The sequence below is a fragment of the Dryas octopetala genome, chromosome 1 (assembly GCF_963921425.1).
Source record: "Dryas octopetala chromosome 1, drDryOcto1.1, whole genome shotgun sequence".
NCBI classification, from domain to species: Eukaryota; Viridiplantae; Streptophyta; class Magnoliopsida; order Rosales; family Rosaceae; genus Dryas; species Dryas octopetala.
The window spans coordinates 12,992,290-13,005,666 of record NC_141366.1 but is presented as its reverse complement, the minus strand read 5'-3'; the positions used below and the strand labels follow the sequence as shown (position 1 = coordinate 13,005,666).

Below are 13,377 nucleotides of genomic sequence, written 5' to 3'. Positions count from 1 at the left end.
TAATAAAATAATATTAATTTAAAAATTAGACGAAATTAAAACAATTTTGGCAATTTAGGGGAACTGATTCACACTTCTTAGAGATTTGTATGTTAGACAAATAATGAGTTAATTACACTTACACCTCCTGAGGTTTATCGTCTTTTCACATCCACCCCCTGGAGTTTCAATAATTACACATACACCCTCTGAGGTTTCAAAACTGTTGCATATAACCCCCTATAGTGAGATAAAAAATGATGAGAAATTATGCATAAAGGCATGCTAAGGAGTAAATGGCCTAATAAGATTACTTAAGGTGTAAGGTCCAACCTCAATACAAATATTTTCTTTTTTGTTTATTTATTTTTTTCTCTTGTAGGGGGTTATATGCAATAGTTTTGAAACCTCAGGGGGTGTATGTGTAATTATTGAAACCCCAGGGGGTGTATGTGAAAAGACGATAAACTTCAAGGGGTGTAAGTGTAATTAACTCGACAAATAATCTATATCTTAAGAACATTAAAAGATATATATATATATATATACTTCATTCGACTCTTGGGTATTGACAAGAAGAAAAATAAAAGTGGGACAGTGTAGAGTTTATGAGTGGGAAGTATATGAGGAGTGGGTATTAATGTTGGGTAGCACATTCAAACTTAAGACTATTTCTAACAAAATGTATAAAAATAAGTTAAAGTACACTATACCAATAAGTAGTTGGTATATAGTGAGTAATTGAAATTTGGGTTTAGATGGGTAGGTAAAATGTTTTGAATTATTTAAATGCAATCGTACAAATTTACCTCACATTAGTAATAATATTAAATTTTAAGAAATAATAATATATCCATGTTAGTTAAAATAGAGAATATTACTAGAGTAAAATTTTAAAGTAGTGAGCTAAAATAGATTTTTAATTTTTTTTGCACAAATTTAGTGAGAATATAAATAAGCTGTTTGGAATTAGCCAAACTCTCATAAATTATTTGATGCATAACATATGAGATTTTTACAACACCCAAAATCAAAGTGCAAACTAACGCAAAATTATTGTGTGTATCCGATACACCGTTAAGTGGTGTAACCAATCTAACATGTAATTGTATTATTGGACAATATATTTATATTAGTAGGGTATAGTATTAATAACATACACCCATTATGACACGTTGCATTGATTACACCACGTGACGGTATAACGGATACACAGAATAATTTCTCCAAACTAACATCCCATATTCTTCGTCAACCAAAAATAAAAAAAACAAAAAAGGCTAAAGTTCAATTTAGATACTTAACTATAAGGGGTATTTTAACTGCATCTATCATTTACAAAATCATTCAAAAACATACCTCATCTAAAATCTAAATTATAAAAAAAAAAAAAAAAAAAAGAATTTTTCTTCCTCTTTTTCCCCCTCCACCTCCCATTCTCTCTCTCTTCCCTCTCTCCGGCCAACCCTCCCAACCCAGCCCCTCTCGACCCCACCACCACCACAACCTTCTTAACCACAACTATAGCTCGTGGGGATGGCCAACACTTACTCTGTTTAACACAATTAATTAATCTCTCTGTTTCTGTCCTTTTCAGTCTATTAGAAGCCATTGATCTCATGCTCCAGGGAGTCCAGAACCTGGTGGTACCAATCCGAACCCGAAATTCAAGAAGAAAACAGCACCCAAAATCAACCACCGCCACCGCCACCACCACCAACACCACCACCACCACCATCCATAACGGCCAAGAATTCTGCTGGCTAACACAGGAAGACGTAATCCGCTTCCTCCTCAGCTCCATCGGCCTCTTCTCACCCATCCCGGCGCTCTCCATCGACACTCTTGGCATCATCAGCAACACTGACATCCTGGCCATCAACTACCACTCCCCGGCCAACTCGGCGGTCCAACTCATATCCCACTCGCTCGCCCAGCAGACCTCAGTGGCTGTGGTGGACATGGATGGGGTCTTGATTGGGGAGATCTCTCCCTTCACCCTTGCCTGCTGTGATGAGTCAGTGGCTGCAGCCATCACCACTCTCTCTGCAGGAGACCTCATGGCCTACATTGACTGTGGGGGACCCCCTGAGGGCTTGATCAGGGTTGTGATGGAGAGGCTCAAAGAGAGAAAGCTACAGGGGGTCTTGGAGAATTACACATTGAGTACTTCATCAAGCTCTGGTCTTTCATCATCAATGTCTTCTTCATCAGATGAGGAGTCTTCTGTGTCCCCAAATACCAGGCTGCCAAGGAATGGGAGGCTGAGTAGGTCTAGTAGCTACTCAGCAAGAATGGTGAGGAGGGCTGAGGCCATTGTCTGCCATCCCAAGAGCTCATTGGTTGCTGTGATGATTCAGGCCATTGCTCACAGAGTGAACTATGTTTGGGTCATTGAGGATGACTGTAGCTTGGTGGGTATCGTCACATTTTCTGGTATGTTAAAGGTCTTCAGGGAACATTTGGAGACCATGGAATAGAGTGTTAGGAGGGGGAGTTTTGGTAAAAAGTTTGGGTTTTGGTTAATCCCTTTGGGGTTTGGGTCATGGTTTGGTGAAGAATAAGAGATTGAGAAAAAAAAAAAAAAAAAAAAAAAAAAAAAAAAGAGATAGTTCTGTCACTTCTGTGAATAGGAGAATCTTGTTCTAATGTTCTCAAAGTTTCAAGTTGGCTTGTAATGTTGGGGACTCAGAGTTGTATGAAATGTATGTGGTTTTTTCTTCTTTTACAATTTGATCTTGAAACTGCCTGTTTTGGCATTTCATTCTATTTTGAGCAGACCAAATCTGCAGGCATATGCAGATTCAATGTTTTGTTTGTTTGTTTATTTTTGAGAGCTGTTTGCCATTAGTTCACGATTTTGTTTAAAATGATTATGTCATGGTCATAGCATCTCAAAGTATGCATATGTGGGTGTGTAATAAATAAATAAATCAAGAAAGAAAGAGAGCTTTGAGTTTGACACATAGGTTCTGGTTCAACTCGGTTTCAAAGATTTTATGTGCATGAGAGGATTTGTCAAACCATTATGATGACAGCTCATTTCTCCACTAGGACCACTACCCTCGAGAACATTCAACGTTGTCGCCTAATAAATACTATAACATACACATGTGTGTATACGCTTAAAAAACAATCTCTAACGCCAGCATCAGTTTTTTATTTCTTTCTTTAATCTACAGATGGTTTCAGAAGTTTGCATATGTAAGAGCGTTTATACATAAACATTTAAGTCTTTTAATAAGAAACATCAGTTTAATTTGATGAAAATACAACGGTTAATAGAAAATGTAACGTTATGTAAAGGCTTTAAAGCATGCTATGCTGCTTGACGCGAAACATATAGTTTACTTGCATGTTTTAAAATTTTGTCATCTTAATTGTTGGATTTCCATTCAACGATTTAGAGACAGAGCATGGTATATGCATCTTCTTAATGTACTTACTGTTATGTTTCTAATAAGTTATAACACTTCCTTATTTACATGTATATGTATCATAATTGTTTTCCTTTTATCCACAGTTTTGGCAAATTCAATGCGGGCAGCCGGGCAGGGCTATATCAAAGTAAAGCCTTAAATGACTAAATTCATGAAATTGAAACTTATTGCATTGCCAACATTTGCAGCAGAATGTGCCATGTTCATCATCCAAATTACAATATACACCAATCCTACAATTTAGTACTGACGTATATATGCTTCTATATTGCTTAATTTGGTGGTCGATCGGTACAGAAGGTTTCACTAATTCACTCAAACTCCAGTCCAGCAAGGACTAATCAATTTTGATCTTCTCACTCCAAATTATAACTCTAGTTAATTGGCCGAAGCCCCTTTATTGCAGCTATTTAAATGGAAAAGGTTTAAATATCATTTATGTACAAACCCAATGGTAGCCTTGTAGGTAGTTGAAGTTCAATCAAAATTTTGGTCTTCTAGGTGGTCGGAAGTATCCTTCATTTACCAAGCTAAGGGTCTGGTGGTGGCTCCAAAAGAAATGCAGAAGTGTATTGCAATCAACTTAAGAAACAAAAAGAGACAGAGCAGCAAAATGATTTCAAGTCATGTTTTATTCTCAAATCAGTTTAACAAGTTAAAAAGATGTTTGAGAAAGGTCACCTGACCATCATGGAATACGCAAATGATTCTAAACTGTTTCTAAATATGAGGTAAAAAGTTAGAAGACTCATCCATATGAAGGGTTTTTGCTTACTCACTGGTTCAACTGTTCAAAATCATTAAATACTAGAATTGAATTGACCCAATACATAACAAATATCTGGATTAAGCTTCCCTTAGAATCACTATTTGTGATTTAGTAAAAGCATGTGATTCACTTCTTCAAATTCAAAGACTACAAATACTTGTTTATTGGCTGAAGGTTTCCATTCTTTGTGGAGCACATGGAATGAAGTGGCTCAACTCCTATTTTATATGGTAAAGAAGAGAAACTGTGATTAGTGAGTAGATAATACAAGTTTGTTCATCAAGAACAGAGATACTTATGAGTTATGACCATTAGACATTTTTTACTGCACAAACCTTTAAAAGCCAAGTATTTTGGTTGGCAAAAAAAGATGTGCCAGCATTATCAGTATATTAATATATTATTTACAATGTATGGTTGAAAGTTGAAAAGGGAACTTTTATGATTGGAATTTTTCTTTTTTGTTAAAAAGGGAAACCTAGCTTCCAACTTCCAAGTTCCAACTACTCTTTAACCTTTTTACTCATACAGATTTTTAGCAAGGATAACACAGGGCACATATATTCATTTTGATGGATTGGCATTTTGCATGCCCATTAAAAATAATCAATTAATTAAGCTCTTGCATGCCCATTAATCTCATTGAAGCAAGAGGACTTGGGGTAGGCCAGTTGGCCAAGCATGTGTACGTGCTGCCCTCTCCTTACCGGGTTTCGATATTCCCTGTGAATTTTGAGAGAATTAATTGATTGCCTTTCATTAATCATACACCAGTATTATATACATCATACAATACATGTACAAGAATGAGCTTTGTTATGTACGTGAGTCCTAGCTATATTAGGAATATATTTACTCTTTTGTAAATATTTAATTCCATATAGTTAATTTTCCTGTATAGAGAAGGTTTTATTATATTTGTACACATATAAATACCTTATTTATGGAGAAGAATAAATATCATTTTACTCTAAATTTAGAGTATGTTTACTTATCCGTAGTCGGAATGAGAAGAATGTGAGTGATTAACATTCATATGTTTACTTAAATTTGGGAGTCATTCCATTCTGATTCTCTTGTTTACTTACATATATTAAAATAAGAAAAAGTGTGGGGCCCACATAAAATAAGGAATTAAATTCCTTATCTTGAAGGAATTGAATTTCATAGAGGGTCCGAATTAGAGAAGACGGAATAGGAATAAATTTTTTCATGCCAAAACCACCCGGCCTCTCCATTTTTTTAAAATCCAAAATTGCCCTCAACCAAATAAAACCCCAAAACCCTATCTGCCCTTGTTCTATCTTCCAATTTTGATCTTGTGTCTAGTATTCCTGATATCTTGGTGAATGCATCCTCTCTCACATTTTCTTTTTCCAGTTGATGGGATATATATTGTGTATCAAATGTTTTATTTATTATTTACAAAAAATTGGGTTAGAAAAGGACTGTTGTCCATTTAACACAACATCAATATTTCCAAAGTATTCCAAATTATGACAAAAAAAAAAGTATAAGAAGGTAAACTTTATTTTTAGGCAGTTTAAAAATTGTGAGTATCATAAAACATATTTAATTTTGTATAAGGGCATTTTAATTGCTCATAAAACCCTAAGAACTCTTTCTCTTTTCTGCAACTCTCTTTGAGCTTCCAGTCATCCTCCCTTTCTTTTCCTTAATTTTGTCAGATGGGATACGAATGTGGGACAACTAGCATTATTGATATAATTATGTTCCATCATCATGCATATACGATATAGCAATAAAACAATAATATAACATAACCAATTAATGTTAATAGTGCCTAATTTTAAACACCCTACTCACCAAAAAAATTTGTCTAAACCCCCACCCAGCTAGAAACTCTTTCAAAACCCCCTAAAATTTATAATCCTAAATTACCCTTCTGACGCATACTGACGCGCGCTGACGCATGCTGACGCGCGCTGACGTCACTGTAACTGTTTTTTTTTTTTTTTTTTTTTTTTTTTTGAATTGAAGTTTTTGCTAAAACTCAATATTTCACTAAAACTAAAATCAAACACTGAAATTGAATTTCATTACACTAAAACTGAATTTCAAAAATTCAATTACACTGAAACTGAATTTCAAGAATTCAATTACACTGAAACTGAATTTCAAAAATTCAGTTACACTAAATTGAAGAATTCAGTTATGAATTCACTTACTGAAACTGAATTAAGTGATGAAACAATTACACCTCGACTAAAATGCAATTACACCTTAATTAAAAAACAATTACACCTTTACTAAAACAATTGCAATTCACTAAAACAGTTACACCTTTACTGAATTCCGTTTCACTAAAAAGAACACAGCAACCTTATCAAAAAAAAAAAAAAAAACAACAATACAACAAGCATTGAGATGAGAGGAGTAGCCAACAATACAACGTCGTCCGATCACCTCACGCGCGACGAGTACACGACAGTCGCCACTGCCTCGATCTGTTTCAACCTGCAAATTTGATTCATCATATTTCAGAACCATAATTTCATTCAAAATTCATTTAAAACTCATGTTTCACGAACTGAAACTGTTTCTTTGAAACTGTTTCACGAACTGAAACTGTTTCACTGAAACTGTTTCACGAACTGAAACTGTTTCACTGAAACTGTTTCACGAACTGAAACTGTTTCATCAATAAATGTTTAAATGCTCCTTAGCCATCAATAAAAAGATGGCTAAGGAGCATTTAAATAACATTTTAATCTTTAATTAAATAAGCATGACATTTACTGCACCACCACCACCACAATCAACCAACCTGCAACAATTACCATACCAACAAACTTTCACAACCAGCTCTAAAGACCAACAAACTTTCACACCTAGCTCTATATTAAAAAAAAATGCACAAAACAGAGAGCAAGCACTGAATGTAAAATGAGAAAAAGAAATTATACAAACAAAAGTAAAAAGGACTGAACCTTTGAAACTTGCGTGGTAGCTGGAACCAGAGCTCACCATGCACTGTATAGTCTGTAATCAACAAAAGGAATTGTAAGAGATAGCAAACGCAAAAGTCTTGCTTACTCAATAAGACAACTCGTAATGCAAGTACTTGAGAGAGGAAAGATTGGCTGTGAGGTATCAATTTGGGGTTTTTTGATTCATTAACAATTGGACTAATCCAAACACATAGAATTGAAGAGCACAACGAGAAGAAGAAGATGGCTACCTGACTCGACGGAAATGGTCGCCGGAACATAGAGATCGCCGACAATGATGTCGCCGGCTTCTCTCCTTCGAAACGGCGGGCCTAGGGGTCGTCCAAATATTCTGATGGCACCAGTGGACTCGGGACGACGAAAGGAAGCCATCCATGGAGGTCCGGCACCTCGTCGTCGCCGGAACTGGCAGATCTCCGGCGGGGAGCTCGGGTCTGCCTAGACCCGATCCGGTGTCGACGTTCAGTTTCGCGGAGAGTGGAGGGCAGGGAGAGGATGAGGGGGGAGAGGTGAGCGTGATGGGACTGGTATCGCCGGCAACCGTCGCCGGACGGCGGCGCACGCGCCGACGACAACCGCGGGGGAGAGAGAGAGAGAGAGAGAGAGAGAGAGAGAGAGAGAGAGAGAGAGAGAGAGAGAGAAATGTGGGCTTGATATTTCAGAAAGATGGAAAAGTGGGCTTGATATTTTTTTCGAGGGTTATAATTGGAAAAAAAGGGTAAAACTGGAAAATTAAAAGATGGGGAGTCAAACTTGACTGGGTATTAGTTGACTAGGGAGTTTAGGAAAATATTAAGTGTAAGATTGGGGGTTATAGGAGAGGTAGATTTTGGGTGGAGGTTATGAAAGATTTTATCTCTAACTAGGGGGTTTATAATTATTAACATTAATGTTAATTAAGTATAAAGAAAAAAAAACACATGAAACACACGAAATTAATTAATTAATTAAGCTCCTGCATGCCCATTAATCTCATTGAAGCAAGAGAACTTGGGGTAGTTCAGTTGGCCGAGCATGTGTGCTGCCCCTTCTCACCCGGTTTGGATCGATCCCTATGTGAGTTAATTTTGAGAGAATTGATTGCCTTTCTTTTTTTCTTTTTCTTTTTTGTCTTTCATTAATCATACACAAGTATGTTATGTATATATACATATACATGTACAAGAATATGCTTTGTTACGTGAGTCCTAGCTATATTAGGAATATATTTATTTCTTTATATTTATTCTTTTGTAAATATTTAGTTTCATATAGCTATCCTATATAGAGAAGGTTTTATTGTATTTGTAGACATGTATAAATACCTCCTTTATGGAGAAGATCGATCGAATAAACCTCTTTTTACCCTAAACACCTAGACTTTTGACGTGGTATTAGAGGCTTGGGGTTAGACTTTGGGAATTTGAGGAATTTGATCTAGGTTTAAGAATAACCCTAAACACATTAATTTATCGCCCCAGACCCAGCTCGATCTCCGTATGGATGAGTGGGTGAAGATTAAGAATGAGAAGGTGGATGGTGATAAGTCTCTGTATATATGTAGCCTGGAGTGCAAGGTTCCTGCAATCCCTTGTTACGTTATCCACGCCATCAAGGTGAGAGATTTATTATCATGCACCTGTGAGTTTGAGTTTGATCGTGATGCTCTTTATCCTTTTGGTTCAAGTACTAAAATATTCGAATGCGAGAGCTGCTCCTCCAAGTCCAATAGCCAATTTCGAAAACTGGCTTCCATCAGCGGCCCTCATATTCCGGCCTTTCCAGGTGTCGGTGTCTCCGGCTCAAAAATTCTTTTCGCCGGCGGCATGGTTCACAGTGATGATGCACCAGCGTGTTGTGACAAAATCGAACATATGTTCAGTAAAAGTGTTTATGAGTTCGAGACTGATCCAAAGGTGGATCCGAACCTTTGTATCAATTCCCAAACTACCTTTGGGGAATTCCAAGAAGAGAAGCCTGATCCCTTGGTGGTTGAGGTGGACGGGGCTCTCTATGCTCTGGCGGGTCGTCCCCAATGTGACGAGCGGCTCTTGTCTTTTGAGGTATTCTGCCCGGCAATCCAGAAATGGCTGACCATGCCCAGCCTGGTATTTCCCCCTGGTTGTCTTATCCCATGCTATTCATTCTTTTCTACTTGCTTCTCTTATGCAATTGTGGGCACCAAGATCTTGGTGGCGAGCCACCCAAGCATTATAGATGATGAACCACCAGCACCACCAACACCACCACCAGCACCACACTTCTGCTTTGACGTGGCCAACCCGAGACAAGGATGGACGAGGCTGTGCCCTGAATTACCCCCTTTCCCTGGCAGGGCTTTAGTTGTGGACTTGGAGGATGATGACAAGCTAATGTTTACCTACGAATTCAAGCCTACAAAAGGTTCGGGTGTAGTAGTCTACTACATCTCCCATGCTTCTTCTCGTCCTAAGCGCATCCATACTCTGAAGCCTTATTTCCCTCCTGAATTTTCTATTACTCAAGCACGCCCTTTTAGTTTTGTTCATCTAGGAGGTCCATATGTCTGCCTCGCTGTTTCCCATTTCATGGGTCGGGAGAAGAAAAAAAGCAATGGGGAAGTGCAGATGGAGAAGATGCGTCTTCTGCTCTCAACATTTCAATTGAACTTTCAAAAAAGGCCTGGTGCTCCACCAAGTCTTTTCAACAACCGTCCCCAGGGTTTTCATATTTTCGAATATGACTGGTCCCAAGAATCTGGTTGGACCAGTAGCGCCGAATTGCTTGGTTGCTTTGTGCTGTAAGTCAGTAAGCTCTTTTCCTTCATTTCCATATCTCATTTCTGTTATTATTAATTCTGTGCCAACCACTTTCTAAGTATTAGAGTGCACGTGCTTCTTTCTAGAGGGGGTTCTTTTAGAATCCCATCAACTTGCTTATGATCGATACTCTAATATGTAAAGTTCAATTCTAATCATCTACTTGTGGTATGAACAAATCAACATCCTTTTCCTTTATACTATATGCTCATCCTTTTGGAACTAATTAACTCTAATGCTTTCAAAACCTTCTCTCTTATGACCCTTGCTTGGCAGACTGAGCTGGTTCCCCTCCTCTTTGTCAGGTTTACGTAGGATTAAGCCTTGTCTGTTGTACTTAGAGAGTGCACTTATATTGTCTACTTGCATGCCAAGTTGTGAATTATGATTTCTTGTTTTGATCTTACTATTGTTTTTCTGGAGGATTTTTATCAAGTTTTGCTCTTTTAACTTGGGAACAGGTAAATTCACAAGTGAATAGCATACTCGAGGACCAAGAAGTTGGGGTTGGGCGGAGATGGGATCCTTTTGTGACCTACTAACTAGTAAATCTGGTCTTGTCAGTACTTCAGTTTATTTAAATATGTATGTCCTTTTGTGACCTAGTTAATTTGGACCTTTCGGTACTGTTTGACCTGCTTATTTTAAATATGTATGTTTGCTACTTGATCTATATTATTATTCAATGAATAGACTAGTCTACTCATTGAGCAAGTTTTAGATTCATATATTTGTATGCAATGGCTAGTTTGATAATCACAAATTCCCTTGTCCCCTGCATTGACTCTTATACAATACTTGAAAATATTATCTGGATTGGTTCTGGGTTGAAACAATTACTAGAAATGATGCATATCTGAATTGTTGTAGTCTTGCGAGGGAAACTCTCTAGATTATGTAAAACTTTCTCATGGTTGATATCACAGGAGATTAATGAGGTTAATTTTGATGCCAGATGCTACATCAGGTTGTTGACCTCAACAAAAATAGTCCAACAGTGATTATTTACTCAACTATGTCAACAATCTTATATGAGAGGATTGCTTGATTTGAGTGACTGAATTTAGGCACCCATAACTGCGTGGCGCTTATAGTCATCCAAATTTCTTCGTTCATTAGAGCATGACTGTCATATAATAATGCTAACATATGAGATAAATGCCCTAAGTCATAGCAATGGGTCAAGTGGCATGAAATGGGTAGATGAGTAATTGAGGATATAGATTGAAACCTCCATGTAATAGAAGAGAGAGAGAGAGAGAGAGAGAGAGAGAGAGAGAGAGATTAATCATTCTACAATGAGAAGAAATACACATCAACTGGAATTACAAATCCAATGTCAAGCTGTCATGGTAATAACATTAAATAACTTTAAAAAATATAACTGAGTCCGGACTCTCCAATTTCTATGCTTGCATACGTCAAACAGTGTCCATTGATAAGTGAGGAACTACTATGTATAGTAAATCTAATCAGTAATCACAGTTGATCTAATGAGCAACTAACATTTTCTAAACAACAAAATAAAGCGAATGAACTGAATTCAGGAAAGAAAATTCCCATAGATATAAACTCCCATTTATCATAGAATGTTGCAGAAATACCATACATAAATCATTGTAGTCCCCAAGAACTATCAGGCGACTACCGAAAAAGTAGATAAGAACTTAATTAATCTAGGATTAAATACAAAAATGGTTCACAAATTTTATAATGAATCTCAATTTGGTCTATTAATTATTAAAAGTGTCAATTTGGTCCACCAACTTTTCAAATTGTACCAAAGCAGTACAAACATTAACTTTCATCGAACAATTTAACGAAAACTGGTCATGTGCACAGTAAGTGACCACATTTTCAAAAGCATTTTAGTCCGTTCATCACATTTCATGTGACCAATTTCGTTAATGTTTGGATAGAAGTTAACGTTTGTACTGCTTTGATACAACTTGGAAAGTTCGTGGACCATTTTTGTATTTAACCCATTAATCTAATAAGCAACAACATAAATCATGGAAAGGATAAAAAAAATGGGTTCAGCAGTTGGTGGACAGCTCAATTGAAAGGACTGTAGAGTTTACCTTTATGTACCCAAGTTTGATTCCCCTCCACCTAAATCTCAAAAAAAAAAAAAAAGTGGGTTCAAAAGTGATCAATGCCTCTTCATTTATTTTTAAACCGTCCTTCAAGCCTTACAAATCACTATGAGAATGATACTTAAAATAAATACTACGTACCTCTTTGAGGTATTAACTGATGGATCAATATTTATAAGAGCACTTCACCATATAGGATCATCTTTTTCACTGAGGTCTTAATTTGAGGTATTAACCGACTCCGGAGTTGTTTTGATTACATCCCCACCCATTCCAGTCCACTTGGGCTGCTTGATTGGCAGCAGTTGTGCTAGGAGTGCTTTCTTGAGAGTGACAAGTCACATGAACACAGCTGTCCTGTTGTCCTTCTGCAGGTTGATTAACTGGCACACGATTGACAGTATGAGAAGGCAAAGGGTCTTTCTTATGACAGGGAAATGGGGGCAATGGGGGAAAAGGATGGAAAGGCAATCCATACTCACTCTTTTGTTCCTTGTTCTCAAGTAAACTTGGAGCTGGGTCTCTCTCTGCTGACTGATCCCATTGGCTTTTACGCTTGCCAACTTTTATCACATAGGTTGGGCAACCACCTGTGCAAGGTGCAGATCGAACATGCCTCTTGGACACCCGTACTCACAGAAAGTCGTTGCAAGCATTGATTGCTGAGCATAATCTATAGCTTCAGCAGGCCTTCTCCTTTGATCACTCCAATTATCACGCGATGTGGAAAATATATTGCAGTTTGAACTCCTGTTAAATTCCATCTTGTCATCATCCCTGTCTATGAAGCTATGTCTTCTGTAAGGTTTAGGAATCCACCTAACTCGAAAGCTGCGTGCTATTTGATGGATATGTACAACACAATATGCAACTGACTTCAATTCAGAGGATACATCATTCATTGATACATGTCGTTTTGGTTGAGGGCTTCATGATGTTGCTTCTTCGGGAGCTGGCTAATGTCTTTTATAGTAAATAATTGTTGTGGTATACTTTGAAGGATTTCATTAAATGATAGAGTTTTGTGGACTTTAGAGTGTGAAGTATACCTTCAATAAATGGTAGAGTTTTGTAGACTTCAGAGTGTTAAGTATAAATACAAAAGCTGATTAATTCTCCAAACCTTCACTTGAAAAACAAAGAATACAGAAGCAGATGACCAGACAAAAACGTGAGATTGTTTCAAAAAGCAAGTGACGCCATCCCAACACTAGCCCTTCATTGATCTTTCTCTCTAATTTTTTATTTTCCCCCTTTAATTCCTTTTGGTTCTTCTCTTTCTATTACATCAGTAATGTATGCACATATATTCTCTATATGTGTACGTGTGTGTGTGTGTGTGTG

General features: G+C 37.2%; 1 protein-coding gene, 1 long non-coding RNA gene and 1 pseudogene across 3 annotated transcripts; 2 read left to right on the top strand and 1 right to left on the bottom strand.

Moving 5' to 3' along the window:
* The first annotated feature begins 1,555 nt into the window (after positions 1-1,555).
* LOC147298065 (CBS domain-containing protein CBSX5 pseudogene) lies at positions 1,556-2,553 on the top strand (annotated as a pseudogene).
* Positions 2,554-8,599: 6,046 nt separating this feature from the next.
* Positions 8,600-10,617, top strand: LOC147298064 (uncharacterized). 2 transcript variants are annotated; one of them, XM_086229191.1, is made up of 2 exons: positions 8,600-9,926; positions 10,399-10,617. In XM_086229191.1, the coding sequence occupies exon 1, from the start codon at positions 8,639-8,641 to the stop codon at positions 9,920-9,922; it is 1,284 nt and encodes a 427-aa protein (XP_086085317.1). In that variant the 5' UTR covers positions 8,600-8,638; the 3' UTR covers positions 9,923-9,926; positions 10,399-10,617. The 2 variants fall into 2 exon arrangements, with proteins under 2 accessions (XP_086085317.1, XP_086085316.1); XM_086229190.1 differs by having other exon boundaries at positions 8,600-9,918; positions 10,399-10,616.
* Positions 10,618-11,499: 882 nt separating this feature from the next.
* LOC147298063 (uncharacterized) lies at positions 11,500-13,377 on the bottom strand. The gene is made up of 2 exons (XR_015121764.1): positions 12,175-13,377; positions 11,500-12,049 (listed from the first exon to the last, which is right to left on the bottom strand). It is a non-coding gene; the product is annotated as an uncharacterized LOC147298063 (long non-coding RNA).